This window comes from Amphibalanus amphitrite, unplaced genomic scaffold (assembly GCF_019059575.1).
Source record: "Amphibalanus amphitrite isolate SeventyFive unplaced genomic scaffold, NRLGWU_Aamphi_draft 000575F_arrow, whole genome shotgun sequence".
In the NCBI taxonomy this organism is placed as follows: domain Eukaryota; kingdom Metazoa; phylum Arthropoda; class Thecostraca; order Balanomorpha; family Balanidae; genus Amphibalanus; species Amphibalanus amphitrite.
The window spans coordinates 380490-400422 of record NW_024882069.1 but is presented as its reverse complement, the minus strand read 5'-3'; the positions used below and the strand labels follow the sequence as shown (position 1 = coordinate 400422).

The window sequence follows — 19933 nt, the reverse complement described above, 5'->3', positions numbered from 1 at the left end:
CGAAGAAAAATTTAAGTAAAATAGTAGTAAGGAGTATAGTCAGCTGAACTCATTTTTTTTTGTCCTAGTGAATTGTCTTCATTCATGACGCATGTGAGACGAGAATATTTTTCGATCCTTCCACTGAAACCACTGAACTCTATTAGAAAAAGAAGCATTTACAGAAATTGTTCTATGCCATTGTATTTTTAATTAAACGTATTGACAGATTAGCACTTAGCAGGATTAAAAATGGCCAGGGATATCACCACGGAGCCATGGAAGTAAGTACTTTAATCTCTGATTTATTTATTCAGATAGTTACGACCTATAGCAATAGATATTAGATATAGGCAGTTACAACGTTTTTCATTTTTATTAGAACAGAATTGATCCAGCTCTGCCATTTGTGTGATTCAGGTTTAACAACATCAGGCATGTAGCCAGGGTTTTTCTCAGGAAGGGGCCTCAGGTCGAGGCCTACAGGTCGTGCGGGAACCCGTCCCAAAAACTTAAAAAAGGAAAACTCGAAGTTGGCCCACTATTTTTGGGTGTGTGGTGCAGCTGTTGTTTTATTTTTATTATTTGTAAATGTATTTTATTTTTCGCATTCAGCGGGACCATGGCCCTTGTGGCCCCCCCTTGGCAACGTCCCTGAACAACATCATGATGAAATGACACAATAATTACAAGGAATCTGTGAGGGAGGTAACTTTTCTGTTTAATGTATCCCAGACTGTAAAGAATTGCAGAAGATCAAAATGTGACAAGCTGTGCCAGCCAGGGATAAGTCTGCACCAGCCCAAATCAACCAGGCAGGAAGTCTGCATCAGCCCCAGACTGGGGAAAAATCCAGATAACCATCAACATCAGTGAAATTTCAGCACATGGAGATCAATGAAAGTTTGGTGCAAACTAACATTTCAGAAAGTCTGGCACAAAATGAGACATCATGATAAAATATATAAATTATTCACAGTCTGATCATCATTGATCAATGATCATCATTGATGATGATCATCATTGGACTGTGCCACTTATCACCCCTTCAAATAATGGGGGAAGTCTATCTGATTATCCTACCAAAAAGGGCAGAAAAGTCTTAGCCATGATCTGTGCCTCATTCCAAGCACACCTGAATTTCCAAGTTCCCAGTGATATTCTAATGCCAGATTTCACTTTCAGATGTGATGAGCATCTATTGGGCAGTAGCCAGTATCAGCATTTACAGTTCTTTACAAACATCTATAGCTACTCATGTAGGCTTTATCATATCCTTACCCTAACCATGGCAGCTTGCATTTATCTCATTTTTAGTTTTCTCCATCACTTCAGCTGAAAAGCAATAGCATCTATATGTTGTATGTTTAAAGAAATACATGTATCAGATCAGTAGATAAACATATTAGACATTTGTAGATATTAAGGGGCAAACAAGATATTCTACATTGCCATCTTTCAACTGTGAAGCATTTTGTGTATCTGTTTTGCTATAATTGTATGACTCCTTAGTGCTACTCAGGTTTAATTTACCTATGTTCATTCATGTCTCTGTTGATTGATCTATTTGGATTTGATGAGGACCATGCCCTTTGCTTGATGAACCTAGATTCCTGAACAGGCAATGTATTTTTTCTTAACCAGTCATAAGCTCAACAGAAATTTCTTTGAAATTAGATGCCTGTTATTCATTAATCTTAACAGCTTGTCCATCCTCTGATGATCTTTTCCTGACGTGTTTCCATGCTTTGCTCTCTCCTTATGACAGACTCTTTATTTTCCTGATTAGCAGTGTGCTATTACAGTACATGGTATGTACTCTTAAGGAATCGACAAGTCATAGATAGGTAATGTCAAGTGTGCTCAATTCACATGTTGTGTAATGCAATTGAGCTTATGACCATGCGACACCAGCTCACATCCTCCTCCTGTCTGCAGCGATCACGCAATCTCCACGCCACACCAGCTGATATCCCCTCCCTCCTGCCCTCAGGGTGGAGCTAAAGGCGTGGGCGCCGTTGTTCCGCAACCCCTTCACCGACATCTTCGGCTGCGTGATGACGCACGCGTCCGGCAACAAGTGCCACGAGTTCGAGGGCCGCTTCGGCGACTGCATGGAGGCCTACGGACCGCACCGTGGTGTCAAGGATTGCCGCAACTACTTCAATGACCTCATGGAGTGCCAGCTGATGACCAAACAGGTGATGAGGGGCTGGGTGGGACAGGGAGGGGAGGGGTAGGACTGATAGGAGACGTCATCCATGGGGCTGGTTATAGTTAAATTTGTTTGATTTGTGGTGGTGGGACCAGTAAGTCACCTTAATGGCTCAGAAGAATTTGGATATTCTCCTTTTTGCTCTGTTACATGTTGAAATGTGGCCAGGAGTCTCCTTTCTCGAACCCGGCGAGGCTCGAAACTCATACTTTCGCCGGAAAACAAAGATAGGAATCTGCGACTTTCATGCGTTAATGGTGTGGTAGTTGGTAAGGTTATCTTAGATCATGACTGCAAGTGTTAACATTTGGATTAGTGTGAATTGTTTAGTTTGAGGCTAGGGTGTATGCACGGCAGTTTTTAATTTGTTGTATGGTTAGCGCATATTGTGCACAGAGGACGGGTGGTTGCTATGTGCAACCGACGCACACATCGAGCTTTTCTAATTGAAGGCTCATACACGTTGAGGTTTTCGATATGGTCTCACTGCAATTTAGATGGTTGATTTCTTCAACATTTCTAAATATTTTTGGTTTCATGAACAATCCTTTTTGAGGTGTCTTCTACTGTTTTGCAACGTGCCTCGCAGCACCTCAGTTTGGTGCGCTAGGGACGCCGTTGTGGCCAGTTTTCTAACCAGAGCTTTTGATTCCCACCGACAGTTTGCACGCGTGGACGCGATGCAGAAGGAAAGGGCCCGGCAGTACAAGGCAGGGGAGCTCAAGGAGAGATACGCCAAGCCACCCAACATTGATGCATACTAAATGTGAGCCTTTCACGAGATCATTGCTCGTTGGAATCTGAATACTGTGTAGTGTGAACTTTGGATATTGTGAATATACTGTGAATAGGGAGAATATTTGACTTTTTTGGTGCTAAATGGATAATTAACTCGCGCTAGGACGAGCACACGTCGGTATTGTTCGATTCTGTCTCATTCTGTAGGTAGACTTCAGAGGGATGTAAGAAGGCATGGAAGCACCTACCTGATAAGCATGTGGATGACACTAGAGAAGGCAGCTGATGAACCACGAGGAACCCCGAGGAATAGATAGCAGTCGCTTTGAGGAAGTACGCCTCTAGCCATAGATATAAACTCTAGCAATAGAGCAGTACCTAGCGGAATCCTCGTTAGGCGAATTAGGCAACTTGTAGTTTCGATCTTGCCCACTAGATGTCAGCACCACCCGGCGCCGTCGCTCCGGTCCGCTCGGCTCGGTTCGGTTGGCTGGCTCCGCAATTTGGTCTCGTGCCATGAATGCAGATGGATAGTCGAAGCACGAAAACTATTCAGGGCAGCGGCGGTGTAATCGGCCAAGGGAGGGGGGGCGAGGGGGGGGGGTGCAGGGCTCCTCACGGGGACATCGAGGCATCGGCCAACGAGCGGACAAAAATACACACACACGGGATTCGACCGAAAATCGGCCTCAGTCGACTCTGTCCACGGTCGTCCTACGGGCAGCGCGACTATGGAGCAGATGTAGTCCGAATACGAGGAATTGTATGTGCCTTTGATTTAGGCTTGTGTAGTCTAGGTATGCAACAAGTGCAATGCGCATGCAATGTGATGCACGTAGGTAGTTATTATGTTTTGAGGTAGAAATCCCGGTCATGTATTTTCATAAATTCATCAATGCCCATCGTTCGTAAAAAAATTAAGTGAACCTAACCATTTTCTTTAGGCATTCAGCTCTCAGCTGTACCTGCAATAGCTGTAATATTCAGCTGTAAAACGCTCTTCGACACCCCTTTCAAGTGGCAATTTAGGTCATGAGGTCAACCGAGGTCGCCATCCGTTTTTGACCAATAACTTTTGATCATTGCAATATAGGTACATTTCCGTAGCTGATACCCGTGCGCTCGGATCGACAGAGAGCAGACACTCAACGCAACCCACCTGGGTTAGGTCGTGAACCTGATTCGAGGTCAAATGCAAATCATGCAAAAATGCAAAAATGTCAAATGCAAAAACGTTTTCAGGAACGTACGTACATTTATTTAGCATTCGACGCTTATGGCTAATAAAATGAAAAGATGGCAAGGTGAGGGTTTTTGTTGTCAATCAACATCAAAGCTTGTCATAGAAAAAGTCAGAGAGCTAGTTTAGCTATGCAGATATAAGTCCTTTATAGACTTCGGTCTAGGCTGAGAGATATACCTGAGATCAAATTTTCCCGTATGATGCGGACAGGTAACACGACAGTCGACACCTGACAAAATCGGTCACCTTAACTTTATTTGACCTCTGTAGACTGTAAGTAAGTAAAGTTAAGTAAAGTTTAAGCATGCTTACCTACTACTTATGCCTATTTATGTGAAAAAGAATGTAAAGGTAAACACGATTCAAGCCTCAATAAAAGTCAGGTGGTCGATTAATATCAACTCCTTTTTTTTACTAAACAGCGCATGAAGAGCATTGTGAACATCATTTTTTGACGTTCAGCATGATTTAAATTCTCTTTGTTTGACTAGCTCAGCGTAAAACGGGCGTTCAGTTCACGTGCAGCACCGCTCGAGCTGTCAGCCGCCCGAGGGAGCGTCGAACTTTACCCGACCCGACCGGCGTGCCCCCTGACATATATCGACTCAGCGCTCAGCAGCATCGATTTTGTGTCGTGCTCGTGACGCTAGCCGTATGGAGAATGACATCTGCTGAGAGCCGCCCGCTGCCGCCCCCGCCGCCACCCGCCGCCCCCGCTGCCGCTCCCGCCGCCCGCCGCCCCCGCCGCGGCTGCCACCCCCGCTCTCCTGCGTTTACCTACTTGTACTATTCAGTATTCTGCAATGCTAGGCTCAATAGAACTGCCGTTTGAATGTACCGCAGTGGGACCTGACGTCCTGCTGCCCTCTGTGGTTCTGTGCACTGTGTGGTGCGCGCTCTGCTGGTCCCGTGGCTTCTATTCTGGTCCGAAAATGGTTCAGGACGGCCTCATGCACATCGAGTTTGCCAACTTTTTGTCAGTTCTTTTTTTTTTAAACATGAGTTTAGCGTTATTTTTATATCGTTAAAAATATGGGCATTAACATAGAGCAGTAGACCAATTCATTGGTGACATTGACCGTGACAAGCAGTTGGGGACGAAATTCTTCCATGGCTTGCCCGTTGCCGTCCTCTCGCCCATACCGATACACGCTTCTGTAGGTATGTCACATACCCCTGCCATTCCCTGAATCGGCCGCGGTTACCGGTTTGGCGACAGACGACTGAGGACAGTGCGCAGCGCGCGGACAGCCCGGCCGGCTCGATTTCGCAGTTCCAAGGATTACCTGTCGTCCGCCGCTGTCCCTACGCACGTGACCCGTTAGCTGTGCGCGTCACGCATAGTGCCAAGGTCGCGTGTGCCGAGCGGGCCGAGCACCGTGCATGCCGTTCTGCACAGCTGCCGTGCACAGCCGGCCCGTGCATAGCCGGTCGGTGCACGGCGAGCCCACGTCTCCTTTCACGCGCAGGGGCCGGCCGGCTCTGGCGGCGGGCTGCGGGCGGCGGCCGGCCGGAGGACGGGGAGCGGGTACTGCCCGGCGGCGGCGGCGGCGGTGGGGGGCGGGTCCGCCCGTGCCGCCCGCTGGCAGCCTGCCGCCCAGAGCCGCCCGGAGCCGCCACGTGCTGCGCCAGTCCACCTGGGGGCGCTGGGTGCCGCCGGCCGCGCTCCATCAGTGTGCGTGAGCGGCCGCCCGCGGCTGTGGCCGTCCCGTCCGCGTCCGAGCTCCGAGCCCGCCCTCCTACCGGAGCTGCCCCAGCTCCCCGAGCTTCAGCCGCGCGCCAGCCGCCGACCGGGACGCCGCGTCATGAAGGGACGCAAAGGTAAGCGTGACTGACGCGACGCGACGCAGCAGCCGTCTGACAGCTCGGTGACAGATCGCTGCTGTCAGTGGCAGTCCGCGACGCGCCTGGAACGGCCCGGATATGACAGGAGGCGCGTGTGTGACAGTGTGTCGTACCCCTTCCCCCTCAGACAGTGAGGCTGCCCCACACAGGCTCCCGCTGGACCCGGGCCACGCCGCGGGTCGTTATGGCTACTCAGGCAGCGCTAACGAGTAGCGCTACGAGTGTACCCAGCTGCGGGTTGTGGTCCTGTGGGAGCCCGCCGGCACGACCCGAGCGGCTTCCATGAAGCTGCTTGGGGTCATTCGGGGTCAGTGGGAGGCTCAGGCACGTGCTTTCATCTCTCATATTTCTGTAACCTGGTTTCTTTTTCTTTTTGCAATAATTGATTGATATTTATTATAAGACAAACTGAGATGAAACTGATAGCATAAAACGAGCCAAGTTTGGGTGTTTTTGGCTCAGGAATGTAAATCCCCGCGGTAAATTTTCACAAATTTGCTGCATCTATTTTTTAATGACTGACCGCAAGCTTCAGCATCAACATCTTTATAACCTTATTTGTATTGGGCATTAGGCACGGATGCTATTGAGAACTTACTTATTTTGGGTGTAGTTATTGTTGGAAGGGAGATGACAGTGTCAAGTGTGGGTGAAAGTGTATTTTCTTTCACGCACCGTCTGTATCTGGCCTGTGCCGTCCTTACGATCTATGGAGTGCAGCCAAGCACTGTTCGTATCGCTCATTCACTACCTTCATATTCATTTGCCGTTTTATTGCCCAAATACTTTTCTCACATTTTCTTACAAATACTTATGCTTACATTTTCTGACATTTTCTTACATTCTCCAGTCCTTTGATCGCTTCTGCATGATACTTTTTATTTTATGTTCCACTTGAGCCGTGCCATTATTTCTTTTAAATTCATCTGCCCATAGCTTTGAAGTGTTTTGGTTGTCTACGAATCTTTTACAAGGTTGTTACGAGCGAGCGAGCGCAGCGAGCGATGCGAAGTCTTTTCAATATAACGGAAAAACCTCAGTATGAGCGGCCCGACCCGGCCCGGCCTGGCCTGTAACGCTTTTGAGAAGCTTATATCTCAGAAACCGCTGGACCGATTGGCCTGCGGTCTTTTTTGTTGGGTAGCCCCATCCCTTCTACCCCGTAATTGACTACTTTTGATACATCTCAGTGACCGTCGTGGCACGTGCCACGTGAAAAGTCAAGGGTGTTCAAGCTGTTTTGCAAAAGTAGTGATTTTGAGAGGCTCATATCTCAGCAGCCGCTCGGGCGATTGTCTTGCGGTAATTTTTGTAGGGTAGCTGCATCCCTTCTACCAAAAATAGGATACTCTCGATGCATGTGGGTCACCCCCAGTGCACGTGCAAAATACAACAATAAGAGGTGTCAAATTTGTTCCCATTTCAATAACTCGGTAATTACTGGGGCGATTTCGCTGAAACTTGGCATGCAGGTAGAGGCACCCACCAGGCAATGCATTCCTATGTGTTGCGGTTAGGGTGCTACTGCACGTGCGCACGTGCAGGGGGCGCTCCCAGATCTCGAGAACGGCTGGGCCGATTGCGCTCAAATTTGGTACACGGTTGGGGACCAGTTAGTAGGGTGCCGTGCAAAAGTCAGTTTGGACCCCGTTTGCACGTGCGCACGTGCAGAATGCCGCTTCCAGATCTCAGGAACGGCTGGGCCGGTTGCGTTCAAATTTGGCACACCGCTAGCAACCGGTTAGAAGGGTGCTTTGCACAAGCCCGTTGGAAGTACCCTCTCGCCCTTCCGCACGTGCAGGGCTCACTATCTCGCTCGCTCGTTCTTCGCCCAAAATGCGTTTTACTGGTACTAATCTAATCTGTTAGCGCACTTCCTGTTACGCTAATCGACTCATTGACGCCGTCGTTACGAATTTGATAAAATGGCCAGTTAACGATGAATATGAAAAACGATAGGAAGCACTTGACTATTTTTTTCAATACGCTTTTAATGCAATCAGCCATTATTTTGAAATTTTGTTACCTTCATGTTACCTATCTATCATAATTATGTAATTACCGACCCACCAATGCCTACTACCTAATTACCTACCTACCTTTACCTACCAATCAAGATATAAATTAGGTCTTATCCTTTTTAACAGGTGCGCACGGTATACGTATCCTTATCTGAGTTACCTGTCAATTGTAAGAGCTGAACATCATTTTAGTAGGTACTGCGACAGCCTGGCTACCCAAATTACATATAGTTTACTTTGAACGATAACCGAGGCTACACATTAATTACACTGGTGTGTAGTCCTGGTGTTCACTATGAATGGTTCGATGTAGTAAACGGTAGACACCAGCTGTCTGATAGCAGAACACATGTTTACAAATGCCAATTGCCAACACTCAGAGTGACATTTGTTTGAGCAGGATAACTTACGCTTTCGTCTGAACATGCACCCATCCAGGTGTATTGTAACACCAAACACAAATTACTCTGACAAGTGACACCAGCACGCGCCGCAATCCGTTACTCCAGCTTTCAATTAACCGCACTTGTTGCTAAAGTACCCAAACGCTGGCAGCGACCAGCCACACAAACCGTGTGTCTTCCCTCTGTTTGTGCACGGCACACGCCAAACTATCCGAGTGTTCTTGCGTTTGCGATGACGTGATTCAGATGGATCCCCTCCCTGGCTGTGTATCGGAGGATATTGGAGAGTGCTGTCGTCTGGCGGGGCCGGCTCGGTTCGTCTCCGTCTCCGCCGTGTCTCCGGAGCTCTCCGTCTCTGTCTCCGTGTCTCCGGAGCTCTCCGTCTCTGTCTCCGTGTCTCCGGAGCCCCTGCGGCCTCGCCGCTCTTCACACAGTGCACGGCCGACGCATTCCGCGGACCAAAATAAAACAGCGGACGACTTTTGGTCCGACTCCAACCTGCTGCGTTCGGACGGAGACGCGACGCGCGCGCGAGAGGGAAGTGAGAGAAATGGAGGGGGCAGTGGTGGAGAGAGATAAGGAAGAGAGAAGAATCAAGAAATGAACAGAACATGAGAGAGACGAGTGAGAAAAAATGAAGGAGGGAGAGAGGGAGAGTGGGAAAAAGAAAGAAAGAAAGAAAGAAAGAGTGAGAAACAGAGAAGATCCGAGGAGAGAGATTAAAGAAAAAAGTGTAGAAAAGATCGAAGAGCCCAGAAGTGAACACAAATGATATGGCAAGTAGAATAAATAAAGACACGGAAATGACCGAAGTCAAGAAATTAAATGATTGAAGTGCATGTAAATTGTGATCCCGTGGGTAGGCCTGGCCCTGAACCAAATTATAAGCCAGAAATACGAGAGCATCAACTATTCTAAGTAAAAGCAAGAAATCAAAGGCAACCTTATATACGTAAATCTGGCTATTCACGGAACTTCCCGAGAGCTCCCACTGCGGCCAGTTGGAGAGAATCCTCGCCGTCGTCGGGTCGCCGTGCTTGCACCAGTCCTCTGAGGACCAAGCACAGGCTCATAACTCCGAACAGGACAGCGCCGGCTGCACCGGCACGCACATTATGCCCAACGCACAGGCGCACCAGCGCACCTTGAAAAAGCATTATCTTGCTGAAAATCTTCCACCAGTTTTACCTTGAACGTGCAGCGCAGCCATTGTCATTTGCAGCGGTTTTATATCTGGCGTTACATATTTGCAATGGGTAAAACCGGTTTGAGCTCTTTGCTTTGCGAGCTTCTGGCGTAGGCATTGGTGATGTGGGATTGATTAGAGTGCGGGAGCCGGTACAGACTGAATCTGATTGACGACCAGCTGGAGAAGCTGACGCCACTCAGCTACCTTTCCTCATCGCTATAGGAAGAAAAAACCTCGAGCGGGTACCGTCCACTCGCTCCCGGCCAAGAACAGCAGCCGGGAGAACCGTTCGCCTGTCGTCTCCCGCTGCCTCAGTGTTGTTGGTCGCCGGCTCTCCGTCGAACCCTAGCCGTCAGAGGACACCTGGCAAAAACAGCACGTGTCGCCGCCGACCGGTAGCACTGGCAGCGTGTCTCCCGGAGCGGGCGCCGGTGTTTTGGTTGTAAACGTTTAGCGCGCGCCGGGAGGCGGCCCGGGATCAGCGGGAGGCGTCAGCGAGGGAGATGGGACACATGTGGTCGGCCCGGCTACTAAGCGTGGACCGATGACAGCGTTCCCTATGTGCTTTCAGTGTCTAAAAGTGCCCCAGGCAGACCAATATTTCCCGTAATTCCCATTTTCATGCGTGGCCCTGAAATGGTCGGGTCATATTTGGCTAAGGGGTGACCCAACAACAAAAATTGTGCAAATTCATTTTCCTGACCCCGACTGTTTTTGATCAAAGCTAAGGCATGAGCATATTGAAATAAGTATGCATTTATTTTAGTTTTTTTTTTTTTTCTAAGTGCTCCTTCTCTTGAAGAAGTAATATTTAACTGGTGCTTGATTTTATCGACATGTATATTACTCAGCTGAACATCATGATTAACTCAGCATTTTATTCCCAAAAATAAGACCAAACGACTTACAATAGACACCAGCCATGACTCGCCCATTAAATTTTTACCTATTTCAGATCATTAAACCGTCCGTTTTAGTGACCTGCTGATCAGACCGGGCGCCACGCGGCGCGTCACACGGTGAAAGCCCGTGAACCGGAAGCCAGGCAGGTTTCCGGTGGCAGCATGTCGACAAAATCTGCTACCTGCTGCACCGTGGCCAGCTGTGGGGAGCACAGAATGTGCGCAGTGACGTCATCAGAAGACGTCACATGCTGATGTGTTTCGCACGTGGCTCGGCTGTGTTATTTGCCTATGCATAGCTGGACGAAAGGGAGTGCATGGTTGGTTCAGTTTTCTGCTTCGCCAGCTACAGCAATTGAATCCCGGCCTGAAACAACAGGGACATCCACATTAATCAACGATGATGGATTGAATCAGACATATCTACATGAATGTGCGCACGGGATAGTAAAGACAGTGACGCCGTTGATAACGTCCAGTGACGTTGCTGATGACGTCCAGTGACGCTGTCAAGTGTTCATGACGTCCAGCAACGATGACGTCCAGTGAAGATGACGCTCATTGACTAGGAGTCTTCAGTCGGGTATCTCGACACGCGTGACCCACTGTCAAGTGTGAGAGGTGGGGGGGGGGGGGCGTGTTGGTGTAGTTCTGCTGAGCTCTATAGTTGGATGACGGCGACAAACTTAGACCCTGATGGGCTATCAAGGTGGTCGCTCGCTCGCTCACCGCTTTTTCGTGTGCGCTCCCTGTGTCTTTTCTATCTATCTTCGCAACAATTGTTCAAAACATTAGCGAACAAGCACCTTTATGCACCTACTGATGTGTTTCGCATAACTTGCAGGCATTGGACATATAACACGCGAGCACATTTGTTAGGCTATCCAAAAAGTATCCACGCTGTTTTGTCTACCGGCGAGCTATATCATTCATCCCGTGCCCCTCATGTGTGCAGTCATCCACCCGTTCCACTGTTCTTCCACCTTCCACCTTCCACCTTCCACCTTCAGCCTTCCACCTTCAACCTTCCACCTTCCACCTTCCACCTTCCACCTTCCACCTTCCACCTCGCCCGTCCACTTGTTCCAAGGTGATCTTTCCCCTAGCGACCCTGACCACTCAGACCAGTAGCCGTATCGACCTTGACACGATTGGATCGGGTCAAGCCACGCAGAAACAGACATGGAGGGAAAATCGTTCACTAGCCTCAGGAATGGTTCGATGTCTAGCAGTTTCCCTGACTGTCGTTTTTGCGTCGTCATTGAACTTTGAATGGAACGTATGGATTGAGTTTAGAGTTGCAAAATTTCCCTACCGCACTACCGGCATGCCGGTAATTTTTCACTACCGCAGGTTTTTTCGTGGTATCTGGCATGTCTTGCCGGTAGCATGCCGGTATTTTTGATTTTGTGCAAAAAAAAATATCGGCAAAATATTCAAACTTTGGACACTGAAAGGCTCTCAAATTGTAATAAAACAGCAATATCAACCACTGCAGGATACATTTTGTGGTAGAAGTTCCATTGCTAAAGGTAGGGGTAACACATGGACCTCAGCATTTCACAGGCTTGGTTATAATTAGAAGTGTCAAGAATTTACTGTGGTCTATAAAAGGAAGAATTGGAATGGTACCTACTCATTCATGTTGCAAAAGCACGATCAATTAGTAAGTCTAATGGTAGGTAATAACTATGTATAACACAATAAAATAAATAAATGTTCATGACAACATTCCCTAGGGGAAAAGGCAGAATCAAAACACCAAAAAACACATTGTTTGGAAACTGGCCTCGAGTCTTGAGATCATGAGATGTGGTCTGAGAAACTCTACAAAGAATTTGACACTGAAAATCCAGCTCAAATCAAGAATGCAGGTTTTTTTTAGTATGCCGGTAATTTGGCGGTTTTTTTTTGCTTGGGGCGTGGTAGCATGCCGGTATCCCAGAAAAATTTTTGCGGGGCGGGGCGGTGTCGGTAGCAGCCTTTGGGGAAAACTTTGCAACTCTAATTGAGTTCCATTGATGGCACGATGAGAGCTTGAAATAATCTTATTTTAAACCTATCTAAATATATGCAAATCTATGTTGAAATGTAAGCTAGGCAGCATAAAGCATCAAATGTGTAATTCATGCGTAACGTTCGGTAGCTTTTCGAGAGGGCCTAACATTTTCGTGCCAGAAACGTGCAGTAACAGCACGCACTGTTGAGACGGCCACCGGTACTCTGGTAGATCTGCGTGAATGAGGCAGTAGGTATGCATATGTGCATTGCATATATATTCGTATGTGTGTGACCTGTTACCGCCACTTATTCCCCTCGAAGCGTCTCCACCACCTTAGGCTGACCCGACCTGTTCCAACTTCCAGCCTTCTCACGTGGCGCTAAGTAAACTTTAATTAAAGATGAAAGTGAACAAAAGCAACACTTGTTTAGCTAACGAGCCATCTCTGTCCCAGATTGTGTAATGTTCAGGATATATTCCACCTGGATGTGACCGTTGTCTGGTGCAAGATACCGTAAAGTCCGCTCGAATAACTCACATGGAACACATGGTTGGCTTCGCTGTGTTCCTTAGATTTCCATAGCTCTGCCGAGAACGATGATTTCCATTTTCCTTGGCACGGCATCAGACTGGTGAGCGATAGTTTGGACATCGGTCTCGATAAGCCACCCTCATATATTGACGAATCTGAAGGCTAATATGATGATGGGTTGTCTCGTTCAGACATAAAAGCCTTCGCTTATCGACGCCGTTAAGTCATAGATACCGGTAGGCGCGATCATAAATCTTGCGTTATTTTTTTTAATTAAGTTGCTTTTCTGCCCTGAAATTGGTTTATTTTATTTAACGCTGCGTATGCGGTCTATTTTTGTAGCTTTGAACCCTGTTCTTTTATTTTCAAAATATATAAGTGTTTCGCCCAAAGCTGGTTTCAGGTTTCAGTGAACGTTAAGCTAATTGCAGATAACTGACCTGTGGTGAAAAGCTCTATCTAATCTGCTAAATGTAAACAGAATGAATAAGTATATTTGGCTCCCAATCCAAGACGCTCTACACCAATCACACTAGACCCTGTCCAAAAACACCCTGCGCCAATCGCACGGGATGGGATACCGTCGAGATTCGGATCGGTGAGGAGTGGATAATAAATGAGCCATCACAAGCGCTGGTTTTGGAGCCGCCAGACTGCAGGTGATTGCACGAGTAACTGTGAAAGGGAAGGACACTATCGGATTGTGCCATAGATCGCCAGTCCAAATCTCATTCATTTGAAAGAGCATACTTAATTTACCAAAGTTTTAATTTAGGTACCAAAGCTAGTGATTGTTATGATTTATCTCATCATGTATCTTTTTCTCTGATAACTCACTCGCAACATCGAACCACCGTTTCCGCCCCGTCCTGGCGCCACAACACCTCCCCCAAAGCACGTGACGGAGCTGGGAGCGCTGCCGTCATTACGGCGTCACGTGCAGGCCGACCGGGCGGGCAGTGATGACGTCTGTTTTGTTTCAGCCGGCGCCAGAGGACCGCCGTCACCGGGAGGGAGTGACGACTGCAGCGACTCGAAACGGCGCCGCGGCAACCTGCCCAAGGACTCCATCAAGGTGCTCAAGGGGTGGCTCTTCGAACACCGCTACAACGCCTATCCGAATGATGACCAGAAGGCTGAACTGGCCATGCAGGCCAACCTCACCGTCCTGCAGGTAAGCATGTTCACCAACTCTGCGGCGAGTGACATCATGAAGTGACGATAGCCTGCGACGGCAGCTGGAAAATAATATATCAGACTCGCTCGTCGTTCGCTGAGTGACAGATTCGCCTGCTTGTTTACCCCAACTGTCATTTGCAATGTTGTACGGCTGGAAGTGGCGTATGCTGGTCTGTCTGGTGACTGTGGGTCCCTCTGTGGTGCCGCGAAATCGGCGAACAGGTGCAGGTTACGAGACATTCGGCTGGATATGCGAGACGCCTGCCGCGCTTAAAGTCATCCTTGTGATATTTTTGCTTGCGATTAAATGTCTGAACCTTTAGCTGAACAGCTCCCTCATTGTCCCAAATAGCAGCGCCGCGGTAAGGTCAGTGTGGTGTTCTCTGAGGGCACCCTGTTGAACCACTACTTCTTATGCACCTCTCCCTCCCACCGTTCCTGATTCGGAGGCAGTTCAGCATCGTCCGTCGGCGGCGAGGCGCTTGGCACGCACCCCCGACCGCGGTGCCAACTGCGGCCAGTATGAGTGCCGGCTCATCTCAACTGGCACCCACCCACCCCATTCATCGCGCGACAATATTTCTATCAGGACGGGCCTCCAAAGTGACCGGCTACTTTATTGCTCTCCGCTCCGACGCGTCTTTGATTTACTTCGCACTCATAGCCCCATCGAGGCCATGAACTTTATTTATCATAATTGTCTTTGTGTGACGTAAAAGTCGATTGGCCTGATGCCCAGCTTTTTAAGGCGCCGAGGCTTCTTCGCAATATTGCTGCCGCGAACCATTCCATCGACGGGGAAAAGGCCAAATGTGATGCCAAAGAATTATCCCGCGAGTTGCTGGGGGGGGGGGGGCGTTAAACGCCCCCACTTTTTTCGCCGGGCCATAGCATAAAAACGGCGCGCCGCAGGCGCGCCAAATTTTGGGTACCTGTAGGGAATTGATTGAAGTGTATTGTGACAAAGTTTCAAAAAAATCGGTCGGAAAATTTTTGAGATATCGAGGTTTTAGTGACGTCATTGCCGGTCCCGTAGCTCAGTTGGTTAGAGCGTTGGACTCCGCGTGGTGAGAGCACGCGTTCCCGGTTATGACAGTCCGGGTTCGAAGCGCGACGGGCGCTCGACATTTATGGGCCTCCTGACAGGTATGGTTGCGGTTGGTGGCAGGCCGTAGCCAGGCGAAGTCAGCGAGGGGACCGGCCGTGCGCGGCTTTGTGCGCACGTTAAACTTTGGACTCTAAATTCTGCCATAGAATCGGAATTGCGCGATCGGAGGGTAGAGGGCAGGGTCATCGCAACAAGCTTCGCTTAGCGGTGGCTCTGTCCTTGTGAATCCTTCCCATCAAAAGGTTCGGACTAAATTTATAAAAAAAAAGTCATAATTTCTGAGTTTTCGGCCAAAAATGGCATATGTTCAAAAAATCATATAAAATCACAGAATAGACATACAGACATGCCGTAAACGCCATTAGACTGCCAATACCATGAGCAATCAAATGGCTATCTTCGATTATTGATTATCGTTCCGCATTTTCCAAAATCTTGAACTGAATCTTGGCAATTTCTCGTGACTACTTCACGTCCATGATACATGCATTTCTTAAATTGAACTTTTTAAGCCAAACACGTACTCATATGATAAAATGAATGTCACCATCGTGTTCTACGCTCCAAATTACCCATAAAACATGTGTCACAGGCTGCGAATATCAGTTTTGATTTTCGGGGATATGTGCCTACCCTGTTGACCTGACCTTGACCCTGACCTATGCTTTACTGACCCCTATATGGAGTTGACACTCTTGCAGGCATTATATGATGGATTGTGCACCGTTTTGACGGAGTTTATGACGAGAGGCGCCCATTGCGAAGTCCTGAAGTCCATGCTACTGAAAGCCCGATTTCAGGTGTTTGACCTGACCTTGACCCGACCTGTGACCTCAAAATTCAACTTTAAAGTACTCATCTGAAGCGTCTCGTCGCGTTCTTTCGTTTGCCGCCTCGTGCGTTTCGCTGCGCCTATTGGTTCTCGAGTTATCGGCTGGGGGCGTTTAACGCCCCCCCCCCCCCCAGCAAACGGTGGGTGGCGAAATACCCCAGCAACTGCCGGGTTATGCGGCTCAACAAATTTATTCTGAAGCCGCCGCAAAAGCCATACCCTTTTAAGCTTTTTCTGAGTTTATATGTTTATGGTCATTTTTCTTTTATGAATGGTTTCAACATACACTTTATTTTATTTATTTTTTAACCCTTGTAGGTACGTGCCTTCTTATTTCAATGGGAAATAAATCTGTATATGTAGTTTTCGGCTGGAGTCGCAGGTAGTGAGTCGAATGGTAGGTGCCACTATAGTTAGGCCTCTGCACCATTCTAGACGGCTGCTTTGCTAAGTGGCTGCGTGAATTAGAATTGCAAAAGCTGTTGAACAGCTCATTAAATAGACAGTGACATAATTACATGAAGTTCATTAGAGTCACTTTCACGTGGAAATAAATGTGTAGAAAGTATTACTGCAAAATCTTGCAAATTTCAATCGTATGGTGATGGTATTCCCTTTCTGATTCCTTTTCAAATAATCGTGTCAACGCACCCTGCATCGCATATATTCACCCTCCATGCAAGACTCGCATAGCTCAACCTGTGCAATTTCCCGCATACCCGTTCAACCAGAATCACACCGTTTAAAATTCATTTCACATTACCGTTTCCATCAACGTCGTTGGTGCGCGCACGTTTGTGCGTATCTGCGCCATGATCGCCGCCCCTCGGGACGCCACCCGTCCGACCCCTCAGGGCACCATCCGGCGCCGGAGCGCACTGGCGATTCTCGCACTATGTAAATGTCACACCCCGATGCCGCGCTGCTACAATGAAGGTCAGAGAGCGGAGCGGGCGGACCTGGCAATGTGGAGCGGCGTGTGGTCATGGCGGTGGGGGACGGACGGACGAGTGGTGCACACGGCACTAAGCGGAGCGGCCGCGGGTGGATGAGGTGTGCGTTCACACTTTTAAACGCTGCTGGTGCTCTCACGACAGATCTCTGTTTGAAGCTTATTCACGAGTCCCTCTCTCTGGGTCCGGTTGGACACCCTGGAAGTCTGTCCGATGACGTGCGGCGTCCTAGCGTCGTTTTGTATCGCTCTGATGCCGACTGACGGCCGCGGGTCCATCTGACATCGCTCTGTCAGCGCGCTGAGTTAGGCTGATGGCTGACGACTGCAGACGTCACACGCTCAGCGCTGCTCCGCCACATCGCTGAGAAATGGTTAACACTCCACTGACGTCACTTTGACGCCCCTTTGATGTACCGTGGTCCGCAGATACGCCGCTTGAGGCCATTATGACGCCATTGTGACGCCACCCTAATCGGCTGCCAATTCCTATACTTTTAAGTTAATCCCATCGAAAGTTACCGAAGGCTTGCTAAAACCTTTTTAATACTATATGTTATGCTGACCCTTCAGTCCCTTCCCATGTGGACGAAACCCTGACTTTCTTAGACCTCCCACTCGGCTTGCGACTATGAAGCTGGGTTCCACCTGATCCGAGTATGACGGCGGCTGAAATCCGCCTGTCGTGCTTCTTGAATCTTACTCCCGTCCTTCTGACAGCAAATCTAACTCCCCCTCGCCCCCTCTCTCCAGGTGTGCAACTGGTTCATCAACGCCCGTCGCCGGATCCTCCCTGAGCTGATACGACAGGAGGGTAACGACCCGGACCGCTTCACCATCAACCGCAAGAGCAGGCGGCCCAAGGAGCCGGAGCCGTCCCCTCCGGAGGCGCCGCCGGCCGAGTCGGCTCCCTCGACCGGCACCTGGAGCCGGGGCTGGACGGAGCCGGCGCCCGGCCACCGGTTCCTGCCGCCCATCTCTCAGATCTCGGGCGCCCAGGACCCGCCGGCGCCGCCCGTGCCGCCCCCAGCGCCGCTGCCGCCGCCACCTCTGGTCTGCTCGTCGATTACGTCGTCCATGCCGTCATCCATGCCGTCAACGATGGCGTTGTCAATGTCATCAATGACATCGTCGATGTCATCTTCAATGGCGTCCTCAATGTCGTCATCAATGTCGTCGATGCCTCTACCGTCATTCAGCGCGTACCAGGCGGCGGCAGCGGCGGCGGCGGCCGAGTCGTGCGCTCTACCGGCGCCGTACCCCTCCGTGTCGTACCCGCCGTACTCTGGATACATGGACCCGCTGCAGTTTCCGGCCGCTCAGGTGACACCGCCGCCGACCCCGCCGCCTCTGCAGCTGTCGCAGCCGCCGCAGCAGCTGTCGCAGCCGCCGCAGCTGCCGCAGCCGCCGCAGCTGCCGCAGCTCGGCCGGAGGGACAGCTTCGACGGGCTGCAGCTTCTGATGGACGCCGCGGCGCTACAGGGCGATGGTACGGCCGAGGAGAAAACCTACCTCAGCTTGTGATAGCAGCGCGAGCGGCGCGCCAGCAGTCGGTGATAGTGTGTGGTGTGAGTGCGCAAGGCGGCCCTGAGGGAGCGCGGCGCCGCTAGCGCCCCTAGTGGCAGCCAGAAGAAGCTTTAGTTTGGAGAAGGAACACTGGTTGTTTGAGGAGCAATGAGTGCCGAAGCGTGGAGTGAACGTCGAGAGGGGTGTTGCTGGAACATTGCTCATTGAATCTGAACGAACAGTTCGATTCGTTATTAGTGCTTGAGGGAGTTTGTGAAACATATTGAGCTTCAGTCATGAATTGTTTGGAGTATTCTAGCCAATGGCGATCGGTGCCCTAATGGCCATTTTGATGTAACCAACAGCACACGTTGAGGAGAGGGGATAACGATTGTATTTGACTAGGGCTGTATTTGAGAGCCAAATACCGTGGTACTTTCGCAAAATATGTGTGATTAAGCTCACTTGCCTACGATATCTAGACGATTTTCTACAGATACATGTCTGGCTAAAAAGATCGTCACGAGAATGAGCTGCCGTATGTGACTGCTTGCCTCGGATATCTAAAGTAACAAGGATTTAATATCAGCAACGCATTCGTTATATACAACTAAGCCTCCAGGAGCCACAAGACTTTGGTGTCAACAGCGTATAATCGACAAAGCGTAACAGAACAATAACACTGGTACGTTTTTGATAGACATTTAGTATGTAGATTTAGGCGACTTGACTGAGGGGTAACAATATGCCAGCGCCGGGCTCAGCTGCAATGTGCCTTATTGCACCTCACCCGTGTTCAATGTTACCAGCGCGGCGTTACCATGGTTACCCGTGGCCGTGAGACGCGGTAGGCGCGCCGTTGCAGACCGAGTGACATGTTCCTTGATAAGCGCGCATGGCGATAGCCTGGACCCATAAACGTAGTTCAAAGCGGAGCGGTCCGCGTGTAGCGGGTGTCCGTTCCCCTGGCGTTGCTCAATTAGTTAGGATAGCTACGGGTGTGCATTAGTTCAGCATTCCAGACCGTGTGACAGGAAAATATACAAGTCCAGAATGCGACGCTTGTTGACGTACGATTTTGTGTTTTGCTGTTGATGCTCTTCGGATAAATCTATGCAGCCTTCAACTCGTTCGAAGTTCCTCATTTCTTTTACAATCATTTATGAAAAAAAGAAGTGTTTACCGCCAAGCTGTTGTGAAGCAAAACAGCAGATCAGCCGAGGATCACAATAACGATTCAATTATCCCACGTCGGTAGGTAATTGATGTCCCACAACCGGTATCCC

The 19933-nt window shown here is 49.3% G+C and overlaps 2 protein-coding genes across 2 annotated transcripts; both read left to right on the top strand.

Annotated features, from left to right (window-relative positions):
* The first annotated feature begins 100 nt into the window (after positions 1-100).
* Positions 101-3051, top strand: LOC122394141 (NADH dehydrogenase [ubiquinone] iron-sulfur protein 5-like). Its single transcript, XM_043390780.1, has 3 exons — positions 101-263; positions 1973-2180; positions 2857-3051. The coding sequence occupies exons 1-3, from the start codon at positions 232-234 to the stop codon at positions 2956-2958; spliced, it is 342 nt and encodes a 113-aa protein (XP_043246715.1). The 5' UTR covers positions 101-231; the 3' UTR covers positions 2959-3051.
* A 2663-nt stretch (positions 3052-5714) lies between these two features.
* On the top strand, positions 5715-19702 carry LOC122394140 (homeobox protein TGIF2-like). Its single transcript, XM_043390779.1, has 3 exons — positions 5715-5996; positions 14054-14244; positions 17895-19702. The coding sequence occupies exons 1-3, from the start codon at positions 5981-5983 to the stop codon at positions 18663-18665; spliced, it is 978 nt and encodes a 325-aa protein (XP_043246714.1). The 5' UTR covers positions 5715-5980; the 3' UTR covers positions 18666-19702.
* The last annotated feature ends 231 nt before the right edge of the window (positions 19703-19933 follow it).

Bases quoted from the DNA above. Each gene is read 5' to 3' on its own strand.
- LOC122394141 (XM_043390780.1), top strand. From the start codon at position 232: ATGGCCAGGGATATCACCACGGAGCCATGGAA. The intron at 264-1,972 runs GTAAGTACTTTA...TCCTGCCCTCAG, and splicing joins ATCACCACGGAGCCATGGAA to GGTGGAGCTAAAGGCGTGGG. The intron at 2,181-2,856 runs GTGATGAGGGGC...TCCCACCGACAG, and splicing joins GCCAGCTGATGACCAAACAG to TTTGCACGCGTGGACGCGAT.
- LOC122394140 (XM_043390779.1), top strand. The intron at 14,245-17,894 runs GTAAGCATGTTC...CCCTCTCTCCAG, and splicing joins CCAACCTCACCGTCCTGCAG to GTGTGCAACTGGTTCATCAA.